At 64.7% G+C, this 23,338-nt stretch overlaps 2 protein-coding genes across 3 annotated transcripts in view; both read left to right on the top strand.

Moving 5' to 3' along the window:
- The window catches only part of LOC133750566 (kinesin-like protein KIF19), a 38,884-nt gene extending 24,488 nt beyond the window's left edge, over positions 1–14,396 (top strand). The window contains exons 18-22 of the mRNA XM_062180136.1: positions 1,320–1,428; positions 1,989–2,381; positions 7,110–7,254; positions 12,330–12,437; positions 12,728–14,396. Of these exons, the coding sequence (XP_062036120.1) occupies positions 1,320–1,428; positions 1,989–2,381; positions 7,110–7,254; positions 12,330–12,437; positions 12,728–12,828 (856 nt within the window). The 3' untranslated portion in view covers positions 12,829–14,396. The remainder of the gene's footprint in view (positions 1–1,319; positions 1,429–1,988; positions 2,382–7,109; positions 7,255–12,329; positions 12,438–12,727) is intronic.
- Positions 14,397–16,659: 2,263 nt separating this feature from the next.
- The window catches only part of CHST12 (carbohydrate sulfotransferase 12), a 36,875-nt gene continuing 30,196 nt past the window's right edge, over positions 16,660–23,338 (top strand). Inside the window, exon 1 of one of the 2 annotated variants that reach the window (XM_062179875.1) lies at positions 16,660–16,727. The gene's annotated coding sequence lies outside the window, so the exon portion shown is untranslated. The remainder of the gene's footprint in view (positions 16,728–23,338) is intronic. The other variant, XM_062179874.1, reaches the window with a different exon arrangement.

Below are 23,338 nucleotides of genomic sequence, written 5' to 3'. Positions count from 1 at the left end.
GTCGCATAGTGGGTAAAGCCACTGCCTGCGGAGCCAGCATCCCATATGGGTTCCAGTTCAAGACCCAGCTGCTCCACTTCCGATCCAGCTCTCTGTTGTGGCCTGGGAAAGCAGTGGAGGATTGCCCAAGTCCTTGGGCCTCTGCACCCTTGTGAGAGACCTGGAAGAAGCTCCTGGCTTTGGATCGGTGCCGCCCTGGCCATCGTGGCCATCTGGGGAGTGAGTGACCCAGCGGATGGAAGACCTCCTCTCTCTCTGACTCTGTAACTCTGACTTTCAAATAAATCTTTAAAAAAAAAAAAAGTTCATCAGCAAGGACTGAAACCAGCACTCTAATACGGGATGTTGGTGTGGCACCAGTGCCGCCGTGTCGGCCCAGTGTAGCTGTTGTTCCCAACAAAGTTAACAGTGCTTTTCAATATCATCTTATATCCTGTCTGTAGTCAGGTTTCTCCAGTTTTACCCCAAATGCCTTTGCATCTGGCTTGTTCAAATCAGGGTGCAGTGAAGGTGCACTTCGTGTGGCTGCGGTACCCAGGTCCCCACCTGTCTGTGAGCTCGTAGCTGCCCCTGCTGAGCAGGAAGACAGGCGTTAACCCCACTTCCTGAACGGGATACTTGGACCGGGCCTGGGACCTGCCCACCTGCAGTCGGGATCGGAGGTGGCTTCCATCTCTCAGAGCCTTCGCTGCAGCAGTGACCCCCGTGGGGAGCCGGTGGGCTCGGGGCCTTGCAAGCTGGGCCTGGATCGGTCGGCGGCTCCAGGTCCTGGGCAGCACGGGCGGCTCCAGCTGCGGCTGCCACTGAGCGCCTCCCGGGGTGTGCGGAGTTTTCATTTCGTGGCATGGTTGATCATATCATTGTCAGGCGACAGAACGCTGTCCCCAGCCTCCTCCCCTCCAGTCCCAGCCCAAGCTGCCCAGGACCCACCGGCAGCCACCTCCTGAGCGTAACAAAGGCTTTGCTGGGGCTCGGGGCCAGCCAGGGCTTCTGCAGGAACTGGGGTCAGAGCCCAGCACGTCTTTGTGCCCTTCTTTCTGCACGTAGCAAATGCGCAGAGTTGTCTGTGTCTCTCGGACATGGTGTGGCAGGGCAGGGCTGCACCTGCTGAAAACTGCACACCGGGCACAGCGACCGGCAGCCAGCTCGGCCCCAATCCACAGAAGTGTGCTGCGGTCACCCCCGGCTCCACGTGGGGGCCACAGTCCATGTGGCTGGAGCAGTGGCCAAAGACTCCGGCGCGGGCTTGCCTTGGCTGCGATGTGGGACATGGGGACCCGGCCGCTGGCTCTGCTGACGCTTCCGTGTCTCTTCTGCAGTGACAGCCATGGGTCGCCGAAAGCCACACCATCGACGAAGCTGGGCAGACAGGACTCGATCCGGCCCCCGCCCCCGCTGCACACCCTGCTAGTGCCTCTGACTCACGAGGTGGGGGCACCTGGCCAGGGCCTGGGCTCTGGGAGGCCTCCCCTCCCCGCCCACTGCCGCACCAGGGCCAGGGATGGTGGGAGGGCCGCTTCGGGAAGGGGCACTGTTCTGAAGCAATCCTCATGGCGGGGCAACCACTTAGGAGCCCGGCGCCCAGTGGGGCGTTAGTGCCCGTGTGGGCTTCCCGGGGCTGGTCAGCAGATGGACCCGGAGCTAAATGCCCACAGTCCACCCGCGGCTCAGAGATCCCTGCCTCTGAGGGCACCACGGGGCACCCTTGCTGGTCTCTTCCAGCTCCTGGCGCACCAAGGGCTCCTCGGCCTGTGGCCACGCCCTCATGTCCCTGCCCCCGACCTCACGTGACCACCTCCCAGCTCCTCCTTGTCCCTTCCCTGACACTAGGTTGGCTTCAGGCCCACCTGCCCTCCCGGGTGTCCTGTGAGGTCACTCACTGTCACGCACCCTCCCTTGGCTCTGTCCTTGTCCTCCGCCTCGGTGTGCGGCCAGGGGCGGCCGTGACCGGTGCCTTCTGACCTTCCCCGGCTGCTGCGTTCCTGCAGAGGCCCGGATGCCTGAGCAGGAAGACTTTGGCCCCAACACTGCGCCCCGCGGCCAGCCCGGAGCTGAGCGCCCTGCGGCCGTCGGGGGAGGCTGGCGGCTCGGCCCTGAGCACTCAGGCCCTGAAGGGGATGGCTGCAGGCACCAAGAGCATCGCCCTGCTCGCGGCCACCCGGCGCTGCAGGGCACAAGACCAGGAGGGCAGCAGCGGCCGGTCCTCCCGCCACCTCCCGGAGGAGACTGCCCCAGACCCCCGGGAGCGGAAGCCCAGCGCCACCCCGGGTCCCAGCCCCACAGACAGGATGTGGCCCGGAGCCAGCCCGTGCAGAGACCGCTCCGTGGAGAGGAGGGGCGGGAGGAAGCGGTCACCCTCCCTCACAAGGAGCACGCAGCTGGTGAGTGGACGTCGGCCGGGCACTCCCTGCCTGGTGCCAGGGTGCAGCAGAGACAGGCCAGGGGCGACACGGAGTCATGGTGGCCGCAGGAGGGCCTCGGCCTGGAGCGGGACAGAGCAAGCAAGGCCCTGCACCGCCCCCCTCAGACCTTCTCAAGCTCCTACCAACAGCCCCCACTTTTGTGTGAAAAAAAGAGGAGTTAATGAATATGGATTTAAAAAAAAAGATTTATTTTTTAACTTGAAAGGCAGAATTAGATCAATCCTGCATTTGCTGGTTTACTTCCTAAGAGACTGCGATGACTGGGGCTGGGCCAGGCCAAAGCCAGGAGCCTGGAATTCCACCCGGGTCTCCCACGTGGGTGCAGGGGCCCAAGCACGTGGGCCATCTTCCACTGCTTTCCCAGGTGTGTTAGCAGGGAGCTGGCCCGGAAGTGGAGCAGCCGGGACTGGAACCAGCACTCACACGGGCTGCCGGCGCTGTCATAGCTGGTGGCTTAACTCACGTACCACCGTGCCGGCCTGACCACCACCTCTTGACCACACGCTGCAGTGTGCTGAGTCGGCAGCTGCGCTCACAGTGCAGATAGTTCTGGGATGCTCTTTGTGGTGGTTCAGATTGATTGATTGATTGATTGATTGATTTGAAAGGCAGAGTTTCAGAGAGGCAGAGGCAGAGAGAGAGAGAGGTCTTCCATCCACTGGTTCATTCCCCAGTTGGCTGCAATGGCCGGGTGCTGTGACGACCCAAAGCCAGGAGCCAGGAGCTTCTTTCAGGTCTCCCACGCGGGTGCAGGAGCCCAAGCACTTGGGCCATCTTCTACTGCTTCCCCAGGCCATAGCAGGGAGCTGGATGGGAAGTAGAACTGCTGGGACTTGAACCGGCACCCATGTGGGATGCTGGCACTGCAGGCAGCAGCTTTACCGGCCATGCCACAGCGCTGGCCCCAGGATGCTTTTTTCTTAGCGTTGTTTCACATGTCTTCATATACTCACACGGTCTTTGTGTTTTAAATTAAGGGAGAAGTCTGTTCCCATAACACATCACTCGGGTAATGGGCGTGGGTGCTGGCTGTGGGGCGCTGGCCGGCTGGTTTGCCCCCCTATCTGCGGACAGTTTGTCAATGCCTCCTCCCTCTGACTGTCGCACACACCGCCTCAGTGTCCCCGGTGAGCAGCAGTCTTTGTTTTCAGTGGCATTGCTGGGGTGCTGAACATGCTGGCCCACGGAGAAATGGACAAAACCGGGTCGAGAGTATCAGAACACGCAGCCGAGTGAGGAGCTGGTCAGAGGGTGTGTGGGGGGCCTCACTGCGGGTCTCTGTCACTGGACACTTGGCTGAGTGAGCCGGAGGGAGTAGCCAGCAGGCCTCCCTGAGCCAGTGGGCTGGGGTGGCTTCAAGCTGCCTCTGCTGGCCAGAGCCTGTGCGACACGGAAGTGGGCACGCGCTGGCTCAGGACTGGAGTCTGGCGATCTGTTCGGCACAGGTAGAGGCAGGACCGCAGCGGGGAGCAGGCAGGCGGTGGTCAGGTGCCCAGAGAAACAGTTCACAGGAGGGAGATGTGTGGCGTGCTCCAGAAAGGCCGTGGAAAATGGAATGAAAGCCTGAGCTGGAGGTGAGCCAACGGGAGGAAGACCTTTCTCTCAGTCTCTCTCTGTCTAACTCTGCCTGTCAAAAAAAAGAAAAAGAAAAAAGATGAGCTAGAGAAGGCATTTGGCCTAGTGGCTAAGACGCTACTAGGGGCGCCCACATCCCACGTCAGGGGGCCTGGTTCAAGCCCTGGCCCAGCCCCCGATGCCAGCTCCCTGCCCGTGTGCACCCTGGGAGGCTGCAGGTGATGGCTCAGGCACCTGGGCCCCTGCCGCCCAGCTGGGAGACCCGGATGGAGTTCTTGGCTCCTGGCTTCAGCCTGGCCCAGCCCCCGATGCCAGCTCCCTGCCCGTGTGCACCCTGGGAGGCTGCAGGCGACGGCTCAGGCACCTGGGCCCCTGCCGCCCAGCTGGGAGACCCGGATGGAGCTCTTGGCTCCTGGCTTCAGCCTGGCCCAGCCCCCGATGCCAGCTCCCTGCCCGTGTGCACCCTGGGAGGCTGCAGGTGACGGCTCAGGCACCTGGGCCCCTGCCGCCCAGCTGGGAGACCCGGATGGAGCTCTTGGCTCCTGGCTTCAGCCTGGCCCAGCCCCCGATGCCAGCTCCCTGCCCGTGTGCACCCTGGGAGGCTGCAGGCGACGGCTCAGGCACCTGGGCCCCCGCCGCCCAGCTGGGAGACCCGGATGGAGCTCTTGGCTCCTGGCTTCAGCCTGGCCCAGCCCCAGCTGCTGCAGTATTTTGGGGAGTGAGCCAATAGAAGGGAGACCTCTGTCTGTGTCTCTTTGTCTGTCTGCTCTTTAAGTAAACAACAACAAAAAGGTAAGTTTATTTTAGTACAAAACATTTTGAAATCCGTGTGCAGTTTTTCATAATTCGCAGTTTTCATTGTGAGCTTTCTGACGAGTCCTCGCATGCATAGATTTCAAATGTTTTGTATCAAGATAAACTGAATTCTGTTTTCAACAAACCCTTTGAAGTGACCTTATGTATGTGTGTGCATGTGTTTATATGTGTAATTGTGCATTGTGTATATTGTGTGTGCATGTATGTGTGTGCATCCCACACGTGGTGTGCATTGTGTATGCACATGCCTGTGTGTGTACATGTGTGTATGTGTGTGCATCCCACATGTGGTGTGTATTATGTGTGTACATGCCTGTGTGTGTATACGTGTGTATGTGTGTGCATCCCACACGTGGTGTGTATTGTGTATGCACATGCCTGTGTGTATATGTGTGCATGTGTGTGCATCCCACACGTGGTGTGTATTGTGTATGCACATGCCTGTGTGTGTACATGTGTGTATGTGTGTGCATCCCACACGTGGTGTGTATTGTGTATGCACATGCCTGTGTGTGTATATGTGTGTATGTGTGTGCATCCCACATGTGGTGTGTATTGTGTGTGTACATGCATGTGTGTGTATACGTGTGTATGTGTGTGCATCCCACACGTGGTGTGTATTGTGTATGCACATGCCTGTGTGTATATGTGTGCATGTGTGTGTGTGCATCCCACACATCATGTGCATTGAGTGTGTGTGCACATGCCTATGTGTATATATGTGTACATGTATGCACCCCACACATGGTGTGTATTGAGTGTGTGTGTATGCACATGTCTGTGCATGTCTGTGTACCTGTGTGCATGTATGTGTGTGCATACCACTCGCGGTGTGTATTGAGTGTATGTGTAGTGTCATGTGTGCACCCCACACATGGCATGTATTGAGTGCATGTGCAAGCACATGTGTGTGTCCCATACATGGTATGTGTGTGTTTATGCACATGTGTGTCTGCATGTGTGCATATGTGTGAGTGTGTGGTGTGTATATGTATGTGAGAGTGTACACATATGAGTGTGTGTGGAGAGAGAAAGAGATTTGTTACAAGGAACCAGCTCCCATGACTCTGGGGGCCAATGGGTCTTGAGCTCTGTGGTGGGGCCAGCCCAGGAGGCCTGGAGCGCGGGGTCCCTGTGTGGGTGCAGGCGGGAGGCTGACCCGGCCGGCACGCGGGGTCCCTGTGCGGGTGCAGGTGGGAGGTGACCTGGCTGGCACGCGGGGCCCCTGTGCGGGTGCAGGCGGGAGGTGACCTGGCTGGCACACGGGGCCCCTGTGCGGGTGCAGGCGGGAGGCGACCTGGCTGGCACGCGGGGCCCCTGTGGGGCTGCAGGCGGGAGGCGACCTGGCCGGCACGCGGGGCCCCTGTGGGGCTGCAGGCGGGAGGCGACCTGGCCGGCACGCGGGGCCCCTGTGGGGCTGCAGGCGGGAGGCGACCTGGCCGGCACGCGGGGCCCCTGTGCGGGTGCAGGCGGGAGGCGACCTGGCCGGCACGCGGGGCCCCTGTGCGGGTGCAGGCGGGAGGCGACCTGGCCGGCACGCGGGGCCCCTGTGCGGGTGCAGGCGGGAGGCGACCTGGCCGGCACGCGGGGCCCCTGTGCGGGTGCAGGCGGGAGGCGACCTGGCCGGCACGCGGGGCCCCTGTGCGGGTGCAGGCGGGAGGCGACCTGGCCGGCACGCGGGGCCCCTGTGCGGGTGCAGGCGGGAGGCGACCTGGCCGGCACGCGGGGCCCCTGTGCGGGTGCAGGCGGGAGGCGACCTGGCCGGCACGCGGGGCCCCTGTGCGGGTGCAGGCGGGAGGCGACCTGGCCGGCACGCGGGGCCCCTGTGCGGGTGCAGGCGGGAGGCGACCTGGCTGGCACGCGGGGCCCCTGTGGGGGTGCAGGCGGAGGCGGCCCGGCCAGCACGCGGGAGGTTTCCGTTGTCTCCGTGCTCTGCTCAGCCTGTGGAGGGTGTGCCCTTCCCTCTGTCCACCAAAAACTCCCTTGGCGCCCAGCCCAGCGGGGCTGACGTGTGGGATCCACCGTCGCTCTGACTTAGGGGAGAACCCTCTCCCCACTGGGCGCTGGGGGTGAGGGAGGGGGCAGGGGCACACAGCAGAGGGGTCATTCATTTGTTCATTCGTTGTTCACGCGTGGGGCTGAGGGGGGCTCAGCAGTGATTCCGCCGTTGTGTCCTGGAGGCCCCCGGCTGCCAGAGCAGCCCGCACGCAGTAGGTGTTTAATCAGTGCAGGACCCCACAGGTCACCCGGTCACCTGCTCCTCCACCCTGCCCTGCTCTCTGGTTCTCCCTGCAGGTGGCGGAGAAGCCTCGGGGCCCCGCCGTGGAGCCGGCGGGAGAGAGCCAGCTGACCGCCGCGCCGGCCAAGCCTCCCGGAAGGAGCTTTCTCCCTCCCGTCCCCACAGCCTCCAGGATCAAGCCCAGCCTCAGCTTCCACACAGGTAGAGGACGAGAGAGACGACGGCTGTTTCGTTCTGTGCCCCAGCACTCCGCCCTGAGTGTGCGTGAGCGTGTGCGTGAGTGTGTGCGTGAGTCTCCGGCTGCCCCGCTCTGAGGGCCGTGAGCGAGCCATGGCATTCGCAGAGCGCTCGCTTCCGCTGCTGGCCTCCTTACTCCCCCTCACAGCCCCGGGGCCCTGGGCTTGTTCCGTGCAGGGCTGGGGATCACACGTGCTCACCGTGAGCAGCCCGCAGCACGGGTGCAGTGCTAAAGGGAAGAGCTCCCGGAAGTCCTGCGCCCACAAGTGGGCGCTGTGGGACGATTGTCACCGTCCAGGGGCGGTGGCGTGGGTGCTGTGCCCACCCCCGGCCCGGGTCACTGCTGCTGGCCCAGGACTGACCCCAAGCGTCTGGAAACGCACCCGAGGGTTTGACGGTGCCTCCACCTGTGACCAGTGGGGCAGGTTCTGTATTTCTTTAAGTGTTTTGTTTGGCTTCCTGGTAATTCACTTTTGCTATGTCTGCCACTAGAGCCCACTACAGATGGGGCAAACAAACCCCAGGTGTACGAGCTCAGCCCCAGCACAGAGCTCTGAGTGCGCCAAGCTCCACAGCCCAGCCACGCCAGGCGCCAGTGAGGCACCTGCAGGCCCCTTCCCTTGGTCCTCGGGGGCCTCCTGTGAGGGCGAGAGCAGCTCTTATTTTACCGATGGGCCATCTGGGGCACAGAGAGGCTGAGGGACTCGCCCAAAGCCACACAGCGGGGCGTGGCAGCTGGGGTCTGCAGCCGGGTGGGCTGGCTCCCGGCCCCAGCTCCCAGCCGCAGCTCCACGTATCCTTTCAAGCTGTGCTTTGTGAGGGTGTGTCTCTGTGGGCCAGAGGGCACGTGCACTGGGGGCTGTGGAGCTGCACGTCCAGGCCAGAGGAAGCAGTGTGTGTGTCCATGCCCTGCCTGGCATGACCCAGTGCATTCGCACGGCCTCCACGGCTCCCAGGAAGCACTGATCTCGATGGCAGCTCGGTGACAGCTCGGTGGCAGCTCAATGACAGCTCGGTGGCAGCTCAGTGACAGCTTGGTGACAGCTCGGTGACAGCTCAATGACAGCTCGGTGGCAGCTTGATGGCAGCTCAGTGACAGCTCGGTGACAGCTCGGTGACAGCTCGATGGCAGCTTGGTGACAGCTCGGTGACAGCTTGGTGACAGCTCGATGGCAGCTCGGTGACAGCTCGGTGACAGCTCGGTGGCAGCTCGGTGACAGCTCGGTGACAGCTCAATGACAGCTCGATGGCAGCTCGGTGGCAGCTCAGTGACAGCTCGGTGACAGCTCGGTGACAGCTCGATGGCAGCTCGGTGACAGCTCGGTGACAGCTCGGTGACAGCTCGGTGGCAGCTTGGTGACAGCTCGGTGACAGCTCAATGACAGCTCGGTGACAGCTCGGTGACAGCATTCAGCTGGACCTGGGATTCCTCGGCTCCGGTTCCTGTCCTTGGAGAGAACGAGAGGCCGGCAGTGCCATTTCTTAAAAGCCTGAACCACTTTTCAAACGCCAAGAATACTTTTGCCCTTACGGAATTTTCTGCTTTCAAAAGCTTTTTTTAAAAAAATATTTATTTATTTATTTATTTGAAGGGCAGAGTTACAGAGAGCCAGAGGCAGAGGCAGAGAGAGAGAGAGAGAGAGAGGGGTCTTCCATCCGCTGGTTCACTCCCCGATTGGCCAAAACGGCAAGAGCTGTGCCCATCTGAAGCCAGAGCTTCCTCTGGGTCTCCCATGCGGGTGCAGGGCCCAAGGACTGGGGCATCCACCACCGCTTTCCCCGGCCACAGCAGGGAGCAGGATCAGAAGTGGGGCAGCCGGGACTTGAACTGGCCCCCAATGGGATGCCAACCCTGCAGGCGGCGGCTCTACCTGCTGTGCCGCAGCGTCGGTAGCCAGTAGTTTTCAAACAAGCGTGAGTGGATTGGAAAGGCCTCCTGGCTGGCAAGAAAGGGGCCCGTTTCTGGGCTGGATCGAGGCTCCTGGTTCCGGAGGCTCTGAGCTGTCCCCTGCTGAGGCTCTGCTCCACAGCTGAGAAGTCCAAGCTCCTTAGAGTCAGTGCTCAGAGGGGTAAACTGAGGCAGGTGCAAGTGACATCTGCAGAGTCCGTGTGCATCAGTGGCATGGCCAGGACGGGCACCTCTGTGTCCCTCCCGCTGCACCTGGCTGTGTTTGTACTAGGCAGGGGTGGGGCAGACCAGGTGTCTCTGGCCTCTGGCCTGGGGCCAGGCCTTCCTGGAGAGCTGGGAGGGCCAGGTGGATAGCTCACGGGCAGGTCAGGGCGGCAGCGCTGCAGGTCCTACGTTCGTGCCCTGATGTGGGTCACACTGGGTGTGCAGTGACGAGCTGGGCCCTCGATGCACGCAGGGCAGGGAAGGGCCAGCGAGCACCAGGAAGGGGAGGCATGGTGCTTCCTGCCTGTCTACACCCCTGTCCCCGAGGCGCCCCTGTACAGTCGGCACACACAGAGCAGGCTGGCAGGGTCGGCACAGCGCTCTGACTCCCGGGTCCCCACTCGGGCTGAGAGAAAGTGCTGCTCAGGGTCAGGTAGAGCCAGTGTAGACCGGACTTGTGAGGGAGGATGTGTAGACCCGGACTTAGCGTGGACTCCACGGCACCCAGCCACTCGGAGATGGTTCCCTGGGCACCTGCTGTGTACCCAGCGCTCTGGTCCTGGAAGACAGAAAGCAGAGTGCTCCTCGCACGGAGCTGGCCCTCGGCTGCCTGGGGACTGAGGGCACTGACTCTTGGCAGGTGGTGACGAGTTCTGGGGCAGAATCAGGAGCGGGGGTGGGTCAGGGGCAGCTGGGAGATCTCTGGGGTGACCGCTGAGCAGGGACCTGATGAGACCCCAGTGTGGACCCGAGGGCAGCCTGTCCCCACCACCCAGCCCTTGCTGCCTGGTCCAGCTGAGGGCGGCGTCTGGGTAGGCCCAGGCGTTCCTCCTCACTGCCGTGAGCTTAGCTGAGAGCAGGCGGGGCTGAAGGCTGGGCTGGGGAGGGCTCCGAGGGTGGGGTGCAGGGTGCAGAAAAGACCCTGTGGGGAGGGCAAGCGGGAGACTGCAGGAAAGAGCCTGGCCCACGACCCAGGGCTGGCATGTGTGTGACGTGTGACCCGGACTGGCCCGCAGCACGCACTCGTGTGGCGTGTGTGTGATGTGTGACCCAGGGCTGGCCTGTGGCAGGTACTCATGTGGCGTGTGTGTGATGTGTGACCCAGGACTGGCCCGCGGCAGGTACTCATGTGGCGTGTCTGTGATGTGTGACCCAGGGCTGGCCCGCGGCAGGTACTCATGTGGTGTGTCTGTGATGTGTGACCTAGGACTGGCCCACAGCATGCACTCGTGTGGCGTGTCTGTGATGTGTGACCCAGGGCTGGCCTGTGGCATGTACTCGTGTGGCGTGTGTGTGATGTGTGACCCTGGGCTGGCCCGCGGCAGGTACTCATGTGGCGTGTCTGTGATGTGTGACCCAGGGCTGGCCTGTGGCAGGTGCTCATGTGGCGTGTCTGTGATGTGTGACCCTGGGCTGGCCCGTGGCAGGTGCTCATGTGGCGTGTCTGTGATGTGTGACCTAGGGCTGGCCCGCGGCAGGTGCTCATGTGGCGTGTCTGTGATGTGTGACCTAGGGCTGGCCCGCGGCAGGTGCTCATGTGGCGTGTCTGTGATGTGTGACCCTGGGCTGGCCCGCGGCAGGTGCTCATGTGGCGTGTCTGTGATGTGTGACCCAGGGCTGGCCTGTGGCAGGTGCTCATGTGGTGTGTCTGTGATGTGTGACCCTGGGCTGGCCTATGGCAGGTACTCATGTGGTGTGTCTGTGATGTGTGACCCAGGGCTGGCCCGCAGCAGGTGCTCATGTGGCGTGTGTGATGTGTGACCCAGGGCTGGCCCACAGCACACACTCATGTGGCGTGTCTGTGATGTGTGACCCAGGGCTGGCCTGTGGCAGGTGCTCATGTGGTGTGTCTGTGATGCGTGACCCCCGGCTGGCCTGTGGCATGCACTCGTGTGGCGTGTCTGTGATGTGTGACCTGGGCTGGCCTGCGGCAGGTGCTCATGTGGCGTGTCTGTGATGTGTGACCTAGGGCTGGCCTGTGGCATGCACTCATGTGGCGTGTATGTGATGTGTGACCCAGGGCTGGCCTGTGGCAGGTGCTCATGTGGCGTGTCTGTGATGTGTGACCTAGGGCTGGCCTGTGGCAGGTACTCGTGTGGCGTGTCTGTGATGTGTGACCCCCGGCTGGCCTGTGGCATGCACTCGTGTGGTGTGTGTGTGATGTGTGACCCCAGGCTGGCCTGTGGCAGGTGCTCATGTGGCGTGTGTGTGATGTGTGACCCAGGGCTGGCCTGTGGCATGCACTCGTGTGGCGTGTGTGTGATGTGTGACCCCAGGCTGGCCTGTGGCAGGTGCTCATGTGGCGTGTCTGTGATGTGTGACCCCAGGCTGGCCTGTGGCAGGTGCTCATGTGGCGTGTCTGTGATGTGTGACCTAGGGCTGGCCTGTGGCAGGTGCTCATGTGGCGTGTCTGTGATGTGTGACCCAGGGCTGGCCTGTGGCAGGTACTCATGTGGCGTGTGTGTGATGTGTGACCCAGGGCTGGCCTGTGGCAGGTGCTCATGTGGCGTGTCTGTGATGTGTGACCCAGGGCTGGCCTGTGGCATGCACTCGTGTGGCGTGTGTGTGATGTGTGTGACCCAGGGCTGGCCTGTGGCAGGTGCTCATGTGGCGTGTCTGTGATGTGTGACCTAGGGCTGGCCTGTGGCATGCACTCATGTGGCGTGTATGTGATGTGTGACCCCCGGCTGGCCTGTGGCAGGTGCTCATGTGGCGTGTGTGTGATGTGTGACCCCCGGCTGGCCTGTGGCATGCACTCGTGTGGCGTGTCTGTGATGTGTGACCCCAGGCTGGCCCGTGGCAGCGCTCACGCTGCATGTCTGTGGCTCACCACGGCAGTGCTCACGCTGCGTGTCCGTGGCTGCCCCAGGCTCGGTGCGTGGTCCTGGAGGTAAGCACCCTCTCCTGTCTCTGCTCTCGCTCTCAGATGAACACATGCTGCGCGTGCCTGAGGTCAGCTTCACCTTCCCCAGCGCCACGTGGCAGAGCAGCCCCGCCCCAAGCAGGGTGCCCGTCCTGCCCAGGGACCTCCGAGGTCGGTAGCTGACTCCCCTGTCCCTGTGCTGCCCCTGGCCCCTGTCCCACATGCTCCTGGGATTTTCATCTAGACCCTGTGGGCAGAGTCCGGGTAGTGGCCTGCACGCCTGAGGCTGCAGGTTGGGCAGGGAAAGTCCCGGAGGGCCCAGAAGATGGAGAGGAAGGGGCCTCCAGGTGCGGAACTGGGCGTGGCGGGGCCAGGGTATGCACCCACTGCGGGCTCAGCTGGGGTGCAGGCTGTACCTGAGTTTGCCTGGGCCACGGACTGAAGTCTCCTGTCTTTCCCAGGGTCCGCAGACAGCACAGGCCGCCTCCACAGCCCACTGCCTCCCAGCAACCCCCACAAGCCACAGGCCGGCAGCGCCAAGAGACCGAGAAGACCCAAATAGATGGTGGCAGCGGGGCCGGCACACGGGGGTGGGCCGAGGACCTGACCCGAGCACAGGGGCCTCTTTGCCCCGAAGGTGGATGTCAGAGATCAGGATGTGTTAGGGGAAGCGCTCCCAGGTCCCAGCCTCCCACAGCTCCCGTGTGGACTCAGCTGCCCGGGGAAGGCTGCCCTAGAGGGTCCGAGCCCTTCCCAAGGAACCCTTCACTCCAGGGTACTGCCCACACCTGAGGCTTGGGCCACTGGAGGGACTGCAGGTAGGAGGCGGGGGACACTCTGTGCCCTCCCCTACAACGCTCGACCAGCTGCAGAGTGGCACTGCTGCCCCCGTACCACACACGGGCTCTGGAGAAGACCACAAAGTTCTCCCACTCCCATGACGCCCCCAGCACCCACACACCCCGATGCCCAGCGCGGCGGCCCTGTTGGGAACGAGAAGTGCTCGGCGCGTGGAAGTGGCACAGGGAAGCCGAGTGCACGGGCTCCGCCGGGGTTGGTGCTCAGTGTGTGGGGCTCCACGGTTTCAGTCGTCGATCCCAGAGAAGCCTTGAGCCCCTGTGCAGAAATGGGACCTGCACCCCTGGGTGTGGTTTTGGCGCTTGCTGTGGTTGCAAACCCAGGAGTCGGCCCTCGCTCTTGGGGTCCCCTTGTCTGGAGGCTGTGGGGTCAGAGCCACCTCAGGCAGAAGCCAACTCTTCTGTGCGGGGATGGCCACCTGGCAAAAACTGGCAGGGCCAAGGTGGGGGCTGAGAAGACTCCGGAAGAGCCCCTGGCCCTCGAGGACGGGGCGGGGGGGGCATCGTGGTCTCTTGCCTGAGTGGGAAGTGGGTCCTGGACGCGGGCACGCTGGCCCCTGGGCACCCCTCCATGCCAAGCAGACTGCACAGCCGGACGCCGCGGCCTGGCCACCCCTGTAGTAGACCCGTGAGGGAGACAGCCCCAGCTTCTGTGGGCAGCGTGTCCTTTCTGGGCCTTCCTGATGGGAGGAGGGTCCCATCTGTCTCTGGGGTGGCCTGCTGGGGGCGCCATCTGTGTCCTGTTCTCTCACCAGAAGGAACAGCCGCACCTGGGTGGGCCCAGCGACTTTGTCTTTGCTACCTGACCGCAGATGTTGGAGCTGATGCCTGCCTAGGTGGCAGGTCCCTTAGGTCTGGTGGGCCCCAGCCCTGCCACTGAGAGCTGGGGTTCATGGACAGACTGCTTATTTTAGGGGTCCTACAACACCAGGGCCGTGTTGCAGCAGCGTAGGTTAGAGCCCCCACTTGTGACGCTGGCATCCCCCACCAGAGTGCCAGCTCGGGTCCTGGCTGCTCCACTTCTGATCCAGCTCCCTGCTAACGCATCTGGGAAGGCAGTGGAGGACGGTGGAAGTGCTTGGGCCTCCACCACTCACTGCGGAGCCTGGATGGAGTCTGGCTCCTGGCTTCACCCAGACCTGACGGCTGGGGCCACTGGGGGCGTGAACCACTGGGTGGAGAGATCTCATTCTTGTGTCACTCTGTCTTTCAAGTAAATAAATAATTTTTGAAAAGAATTATACATTGATTGTAATATGGGTTAGAAAAACACAAGCAGATTGCTTCTGGCCATTCCAGTGGCCAGGAGGGCTAAGCAGGGGGCAGAGGGCTTGGCGGGACTGAGCTGACGGGTGAGGGAGGAGGCGCCCCCTAAAGACCCCTCAGCCTGGCTCTTCCGTGGGTTCCACCCGGCTCCTGGGATGTGGGATTGCTTTGGCGTCTCTACCTCCACACTGCAACACCAAGTTCACAAGTCCCAGCCAATGTCACCGGCTCGGCTGCTCGTGCAGATGCTGGGGGTCACCCTTTGCTCCTCTCCCTCCCACCTTCCACCGGCAGGTGCGCAAAGCTGCCTGTGTCTTCCACCTGCCTCTGCCTGGTCTCTCTCCCATGGGTCCTTGTCCCTGCACCTTTCCTGCCTGGGCCCGGGGCACCAGCATCTCCATCACCATCTCCCAAGCCCTGGCAGGCACCAGCACTTTGTGCCTGGCTGCCCCCTCTCTCACGGTCACCATACAGGCGGGGGACTGCAGCTCAGAGGGCTTGTGTGGCCTGCTTGGCCCAGGGCACACCGCCGCCGGGCAGCACCTCTGCCCCAGCGCGGCCAGCCCGGGCCGGAGGGAGGGGTGAGGTCGCCATCCACCAGGACGGCTCCTCTGCCTATTTGCTTGGGTTTTCCTGTCATCTGCAGAGGTCAGTTGGATTTTCAATGTGCAAATCTCTCCTTTTTAAATTATTATTTAAAAAATTATAATTTATTGGGCCAGGCCAAGCCAGGAGCCAGGTACTCCATCCAGGTCTCCCGCGTGGATGGCAGGGGCCCAAGGACTTGAGCCATCTTGGCTGCCTCCCAGGGTGCACAGTGGCAGGGAGCTGGATTGGAAGTGGAAGAGCCAGGACTCGAACCAGGCACCCTGACAAGCAGCAGCTTAACCACTGCGCATCATACCTGCCCCCTCTCCTCTCTTCCCTTATCCTGTGGATGCCCCTGGGGCCGGAGCCATCAGAGTCTCCCCGCTTCCTCTCAGCTTCCTGGCCAGCCTCTCACCCCAGCCACAGCTCTTTCTATCTTTCCTCTTTTGCAACCCTGGCAATCAAAACAGAAATAGCTGCTGCCGGTAGATGACGTTGAGACACCCCAGGCTAACACTCGGGGCTGTGGTCAGCCCTGGGGAGGTCCAGGACCCTGGGGGCAGGCGGTGCTGGAGGGAGTGCACTGGGGGCCTGGGGAAAGGGGTGGCGAGAGTCACCATGGCGGGCCCCCTCCTCCCAGGGGGGAAGTCTCGGGACTGTAAGGCAGTCTGGCTTTGGAGCCCAAAATCTGGATTCTGGTCTGGACTCTGCCTTGGGCAGGCTGGTTAGTTCCTCAGCCCCGGAGGCACCTGTAGGTACCTGCTTGGGACAGGGCAGTAAAAATGTATCTGCATGAAGCCCGTGTTTGTCTTGAAACAGGAACTGACATACAAGAAACATTGTAAAGCGACAGTCCCGGGTGGTCCCGCCCCCTTCAGAGAGACCCCATCCCCTCTTCCCAGAGGCAGCGGCTCCTACTGAGCTCCTCCCCTTACTGGGCGGCTGGCTCCGCGACTCTGCTCGTGTGAGACCCTGCTCCTGGGCCCCTGAATCTCCATTTACTCAAATTTTACCGCCCCTGCCAGGTGCTGGGCCTGGGGGGCTCACGGGAAAACTCAAAATGTTATTTCGGGGATGGCGCTGTGGCAGCTGGGTTAAATCCCCTCGCTGCAGCACCCCACGTGGGAGCGAGGGTTCGAGTCCCGGCTGCCCCGCTTTGGATCCAGCTCCGTGCCAGCGCACCTGGGACGCAGCCACCCGCGCGGGCCATCAGGACGGAGCCGGGGCTCCCGGCGCCAGGGCTGGGCCAGCGGCCGGGCGCGTCCTGCCCGCGTCCTGTCGCCAGGGGGCGTCGCGCTCCCGCTCACCAACGTGGAGACCGCCCCCGAGGGCCGGGTCAGCCGCCCCAGGCCGCGGAGCGCCGCAGCCGCAGCCCGCAGCGTGCGCACCCCACAGGCCGCGCCGTGCCCGCCCCAGGGGGCGGGGTCAGCACGCGGATTGGCTGCCGGGGCAGGGGCGGGGCTGCGGGGCAGGGGCCGGGGGGCGTGGCCGGCCTCTGGCCGTAAATACGACGCCACATGGCACTGGCTCGAGCCGGCCGGGCCGGGCCGGGTGGGCAGGGCGCAGGCGCGTGGAGGGCGGGCGCCCTCGGCCTGCGTGGCCCCGCCGGCGCCCGCGAGTCTCGCGAGAAGAGGGGCGGGAGGCGGGGCGCCGGCGCCAGGGGCGGGGCGGGGCGGCTTCGGGAGGGCCCGCGCGTCGCGGGGGCCACGGCGGCGGCTGGCGTGAGGCGAGGGGCGCAGGCCGGCGCGAGGTGAGGGGCGGGCGTGGCGGGCCGGGCCGGGGCGGGGTGCAGCCCGTGCAGCCGGGCCGGGGCGGCGCGCTGTGTGACCTTGGCCCGGCGCGCGCCCTCTCTGAGCCCGGCCGCCTGCAGGTGCTCGGGGGCCTGGTGGACGCGGGCGTGTGCGCGGCCCCGGGGGCTCTGCGCGCCGTGCCGGGTCCGTCCGCGGGCGGGGGTCGGCTTCGGCGCGGAGACCGCAGGGTGCACCGCTCCGGGCCGGGGAGAGCCGCGCTCCGGTCCGGCAGCCACGGGCAGGCGGCAGCGGCCAGCGCGGGGCTCAGCCTCCCGCCGGGCTCGTGGCCACCGCGGCAGCGCGGGCGAGCCCCGGGCACGGAGCACAGCCGGCGGCAGTGTGTCACCGACGCCCGGGGGTGAGAGGGCCCGGGGCGCGGGCGGTTCCTGGCCGTGGGTGGGGCCCTGCGCTGCCCCTCGGCCCCTCCCGTGAACGGCCGGCTCGGGCGAGGCCGCCGCCCGGAGCCCCTGCACCTGCGGCAGTCACTGGAGGAGACAGCACGTGGGCTTTGTGCTGGGAGCGCGGGTCAGCCCGGCGGCAGTGCCGTGTGACCGCGGCTGTCAGGCTCAGGGAGCCTCCGCGGAAGGCGTGTGCGGAGTGGGAGCCGGGGTGTGCGGTGTGGGAGCCGGGTGTGCGGTGTGGGAGCCGGGGTGTGCGGTGTGGGAGCCGGGTGTGCGGCGTGGGAGCCGGGGTGTGCGGTGTGAGAGCCGGGTGTGCACTGTGAGAGCCGGGGTGTGCACTGTGAGAGCCGGGGTGTGCAGTGTGGGAGCCGGGGTGTGCGGTGTGGGAGCCGGGGTGTGCACTGTGAGAGCCGGGGTGTGCGGTGTGGGAGCCGGGGTGTGCAGTGTGGGAGCTGGGGTGTGCACTGGGAGAGCCGGGGTGTGCGGTGTGGGAGCCGGGTGTGCACTGGGAGAGCCGGGGTGTGCGGTGTGGGAGCCGGGTGTGCACTGTGAGAGCCGGGGTGTGCACTGTGGGAGCCGGGGTGTGCGGTGTGGGAGCCGGGGTGTGCACGGCGTGGGAGCCGGGGTGTGCGGTGTGGGAGCCGGGTGTGCACTGTGGGAGCCGGGGTGTGCACTGTGAGAGCCGGGGTGTGCACGGCGTGGGAGCCGGGGTGTGCGGTGTGGGAGCCGGGGTGTGCGGTGTGGGAGCCGGGTGTGCGGTGTGGGAGCCGGGGTGTGCGGAGTGGGAGCCGGGGTGTGCACTGTGGGAGCCGGGGTGTGCACTGTGGGAGCCGGGGTGTGCGGTGTGAGAGCCGGGGTGTGCACTGTGGGAGCCGGGGTGTGCGGTGTGGGAGCCGGGGTGTGCACTGTGGGAGCCGGGGTGTGCACTGTGGGAGCCGGGGTGTACATGGTGTGAGAGCCGGGGTGTGCACTGTGAGAGCCGGGGTGTGCGGTGTGGGAGCCGGGGTGTGCACTGTGGGAGCCGGGGTGTGCGGTGTGGGAGCCGGGGTGTGCGGTGTGGGAGCCGGGGTGTGCGGTGTGGGAGCCGGGGTGTGCACGGCGTGGGAGCCGGGTGTGCACTGTGGGAGCCGGGTGTGCACTGTGGGAGCCGGGGTGTGCACTGTGGGAGCCGGGGTGTGCACGGCGTGGGAGCCGGGGTGTGCGGAGTGGGAGCCGGGGTGTGCGGTGTGGGAGCCGGGGTGTGCGGAGTGGGAGCCGGGTGTGCACTGTGAGAGCCGGGGTGTGCACTGTGGGAGCCGGGGTGTGCGGAGTGGGAGCCGGGTGTGCGGTGTGGGAGCCGGGGTGTGCGGTGTGGGAGCCGGGGTGTGCACTGTGAGAGCCGGGGTGCGCGGTGTGGGAGCCGGGGTGTGCACTGTGAGAGCCGGGGTGTGCGGTGTGGGAGCCGGGTGTGCACTGTGAGAGCCGGGGTGTGCGGTGTGGGAGCCGGGGTGTGCGGTGTGGGAGCCGGGGTGTGCGGAGTGGGAGCCGGGGTGTGCGGTGTGGGAGCTGGGGTGTGCACTGTGGGAGCCGGGTGTGCACTGTGGGAGCCGGGGTGTGCACGGCGTGAGAGCCGGGGTGTGCGGCGTGGGAGCCGGGGTGTGCGGCGTGAGAGCCGGGGTGTGCGGCGTGGGAGCCGGGGTGTGCGGCGTGGGAGCCGGGGTGTGCGGCGTGGGAGCCGGGGTGTGCGGTGTGGGAGCCCGGTGTGCGGTGTGAGAGCCGGGTGTGCACGGTGTGGGAGCCGGGGTGTGCACGGTGTGGGAGCCGGGGTGTGCACGGTGTGGGAGCCGGGGTGTGCATGGTGTGGGAGCCGGGGTGTGCAGTGTGGGAGCCGGGGTGTACACGGTGAGAGCCGGGGTGTGCGGTGTGGGAGCCGGGGTGTGCGGTGTGGGAGCCGTGGTGTACATGGTGTGGGAGCCGGGGTGTGCAGTGTGGGAGCCGGGGTGTGCACTGTGAGAGCCGGGATGCGCGGTGTGGGAGCCGGTGTGTGCGGTGTGGGAGCCGGGGTGTGCACGGTGAGAGCCGGGGTGTGCACTGTGAGAGCCGGGGTGTGCAGTGTGGGAGCCGGGGTGTGCACTGTGAGAGCCGGGGTGTACATGGTGTGGGAGCCGGGGTGTGCAGTGTGGGAGCCGGGGTGTGCACTGTGGGAGCCAGGGTGTGCAGTGTGGGAGCCAGGGTGTGTGATGCGGGAGCTGGGGTGTGCGGTGTGGGAGCCGGGGAGTGCACTGTGGGAGCTGGGGTGTGCAGTGTGGGAGCCGGGGTGTACATGGTGTGGGAGCCGGGGTGTGCACGGTGAGAGCCGGGGTGTGCACGGTGAGAGCCGGGGTGTGCACTGTGGGAGCTAGGGTGTGCAGTGTGGGAGCCAGGGTGTGCAGTGTGGGAGCCAGGGTGTGTGATGCGGGAGCTGGGGTGTGCGGTGTGGGAGCCGGGGAGTGCACTGTGGGAGCTGGGGTGTGCAGTGTGGGAGCCGGGGTGTGCAGTGTGGGAGCCAGGGTGTGCAGTGTGGGAGCCAGGGTGTGTGATGCAGGAGCTGGGGTGTGCAATTCTGGAGTCGGGGTGTACATGGTGTGGGAGCCGGGGTGTGCACGGTGTGGGAGCCGGGGTGTGCAGTCTGGGAGCTGGGAGCTGCTCTGTTCCTTCTGGTGGTGGGCAGTGGGCAGTGGGTGGTGGTCAGCGGGCGGCAGGGGGTTGACGACTGGACTGGGAACTGAGGCCGGGACAATGGAATCTGACCGTGAGGGGCCTTGCGTGCCAGGCTGGGACGCCCGGCTTCTGTCCCTTGGGTGGGCTGGGATTTGGTAAGATCTGTGTGTAGGGCAGGCAGTCTCGGGGCTGGGGAAGATGGGCAGCATTGTAGGAGGGCAGGGGTGGTGAGATCCCTGGTGTGGGTGCCTGTGGTGGGCAGTGCCGGCAGGGTGGGGGGAGACACGGGATGGGCACCCACAGGACTGCTGTCTCTGGCTGTCCTGCAGGAGCCGGGGCTGGGGGGAAGAGCGAGCCTGTGTCCCAGGACAGAATCCTGGGCAGCACGGTGGAGAGGGCGGGGTGCAGAGGGGCCTGGGGGCAGCACGGTGGAGAGGGCGGGGTGCAGAGAGGCCTGGGGGCAGCATGGGGGGAGAGGGCGGGGTGCAGAGAGGCCTGGGGGCAGCATGGGGGGAGAGGGCGGGGTGCAGAGGGGCCTGGGGGCAGCATGGGGGGAGAGGGCGGGGTGCAGAGAGGCCTGGGGGCAGCATGGGGGGAGAGGGCGGGGTGCAGAGGGGCCTGGGGGCAGCATCGGGGGAGAGGGCGGGGTGCAGAGGGGCCTGGGGGCAGCATGGGGGGAGAGGGCGGGGTGCAGAGAGGCCTGGGGGCAGCATGGGGGGAGAGGGCGGGGTGCAGAGGGGCCTGGGGGCAGCTTGGTGGAGAGGGTGGGGTGCAGAGAGGACTGCGGGCAGCGTCTCGGGGTGCAGAGGGGCCTGGGGGCTGCTTCATGGTGGAGAGGGCAGGGTGCAGAGAGACCTGGGGGCAGCATGGGGGGGAGAGGGCGGGGTGCAGAGGGGCCTGGGGGCTGCTTGGTGGAGAGGGTGGGGTGCAGAGGACTGCGGGCAGCGTCTCGGGGTGCAGAGGGGCCTGGGGGCTGCTTCATGGTGGAGAGGGCGGGGTGCAGAGAGGCCTGGGGGCAGCATGGGGGGGAGAGGGCGGGGTGCAGAGGGGCCTGGGGGCTGCTTGGTGGAGAGGGTGGGGTGCAGAGGACTGCGGGCAGCGTCTCGGGGTGCAGAGGGGCCTGGGGCAGCTTGGTGGAGAGGATGGGGTGCAGAGAGGACTGTGGGCAGCGTCTCGGGGTGCAGAGGGGCCTGGGGGCTGCTTCATGGTGGAGAGGGCAGGGTGCAGAGAGACCTGGGGGCAGCATGGGGGGGAGAGGGCGGGGTGCAGAGGGGCCTGGGGGCTGCTTGGTGGAGAGGGTGGGGTGCAGAGGACTGCTGGCAGCGTCTCGGGGTGCAGAGGGGCCTGGGGCAGCTTGGTGGAGAGGATGGGGTGCAGAGAGGACTGCGGGCAGCATCTCGGGGTGCAGAGGGGCCTGGGGGCTGCTTCATGGTGGAGAGGGCGGGGTGCAGAGAGGCCTGGGGGCAGCATCGGGGGAGAGGGCGGGGTGCAGAGAGGCCTGGGGGCTGCTTGGTGGAGAGGATGGGGTGCAGAGAGGACTGCGGGCAGCGTCTCGGGGTGCAGAGGGGCCTGGGGGCTGCTTCATGGTGGAGAGGGCGGGGTGCAGAGAGGCCTGGGGGCAGCATGGGGGGGAGAGGGCGGGGTGCAGAGGGGCCTGGGGGCTGCTTGGTGGAGAGGATGGGGTGCAGAGGACTGCTGGCAGCGTCTCAGGGTGCAGAGGGGCCTGGGGCAGCTTGGTGGAGAGGATGGGGTGCAGAGAGGACTGCGGGCAGCGTCTCGGGGTGCAGAGGGGCCTGGGGGCTGCTTCATGGTGGAGAGGGCGGGGTGCAGAGAGGCCTGGGGGCAGCATCGGGGGAGAGGGCGGGGTACAGAGAGGCCTGGGGGCTGCTTGGTGGAGAGGACGGGGTGCAGAGGACTGCGGGCAGCGTCTCGGGGTGCAGAGGGGCCCTGGGGCAGCCTGCTGTTCTCCCTGCCTGGTCCTCTGTGGGAGGGGCGCAGAAGCGAGTGGGGCTCGCCTCTCATTCTGAGACAGCTTACGTCTTTGTCCGTTCTCCTCGGAAAGTGGCTGTGAATGCCACACCCACTTCGCGGGCCTGTGGCTGCCCCAGGGCCGTGGCGCCCCGGCCGGGAGCCCACAGCTGACGCTGACTTCAGACTTCCTGCTGGAAGCCAAGGGTGTGTTTTCTGTGGCTTTAGAAGAAGTGTGTACTGCTTCAGAGAAGAGCGGGGACAGATCCTGCTGAGAGCAGGCCAGGGAGCCCGGACCAGCCGCTGGGCCCTAGACTGCCCTGCGCTCCAGGCACGAGGCTGGGCGAGGCCGTGAGAGGTCCAGAGGAGTGACATTGGGGTCCCCAGTGAGCCCCATTAGCGGGATTATTCACTAACAACGTTCATAATTAAGAGCGCCCTCCCAGTGTTCAAAGCATCCAACCTTTAAAATTCCCCCATCCCTTAAGTATGAACGCGTAACGAGGACGTGGAGGGGAAACCTCAGATCCCGATGGGCCAGGACACGCACCTGAGGCAGCAGGAAGACAGCCCGCTGTCAGTAGCACATACGTGCGGCCAGGGGAGAATACGGGGAGCCGGGACCAGAGCAGGAAGCCCGTAAGGCATCCAGAAATCCCGGAAGAATGGCTGGCGCTGTGACTTGGCAGTAACAGCCGCACCTGTGATGCCGGCATCCCGTGTGGCCGCTGGTTCGAGTCCCGGCTGCTCCACTTCTGTCCAGCTCCTTGCTAATGGCCTGGGAACTGCAGGGGAAGGTGGTGTAAGGGGTTAGACCACTGCCACGCACGTGGGAAGTCCAGACGTAACTCTTGGCTTCAGCCTGGCCTAGCACTGGCCGTTGTGGCTATCTGGGGAGTGAACCAGTAGGTGGAAGATCTCTCTCTCTCTCTTCCTCTCCAGAACTGACTTTCAAAAATAAATAAATCTTAAAAAAAAAAAAAAGGAAATCCAAGAAGAGAACTCTTGGATATTTAAAAAAAAAAAAAAAACCACAGAAAATAACTTGTGTGGCTGGCATTGTGGCGCAGCAGGTTGGGCTGCCGCCCACGACACCAGCACCCGTACGGGAGACACCTCGGGCCTGGCTGTGCTGCTTCCAACCCAGGCCCTGCCGAGGCAGCAGACGATGGCCCAAGGACTTGGGTTCCTCCAACCCGAGTGGGAGACCCAGATGGAGCTTGGCCCGCCTGGACATTTGGGGATGGAAGAGAGCTCTGCTCTCCCTGCCTTTCAAGTAATTGGATACACAGAAACTCGCAGGTCAAAGTTGAGTCACTCTTAGAAAGCAGGACAGAAAATAAGACCAGAAAGAGGAAAAGTTCAGCGTCTGAGCGGAAGGTCAGCAGTCAGTGGTAAGAGATGTAGCCAGGAGAGAGGGAACGGGGCGCGATCACCCCCAAGGAGATGGCCCGGGTTGCAGGCGTCCGCCCCGTGACCGGCGGCGTGGCCGGGACCATGGCTCCCTTCCCTCCCTGCTCCTT

Source organism: Lepus europaeus, chromosome 21 (assembly GCF_033115175.1).
Source record: "Lepus europaeus isolate LE1 chromosome 21, mLepTim1.pri, whole genome shotgun sequence".
Taxonomy (NCBI): domain Eukaryota; kingdom Metazoa; phylum Chordata; class Mammalia; order Lagomorpha; family Leporidae; genus Lepus; species Lepus europaeus.
This window is presented reverse-complemented; position numbering and strand designations above follow the sequence as displayed.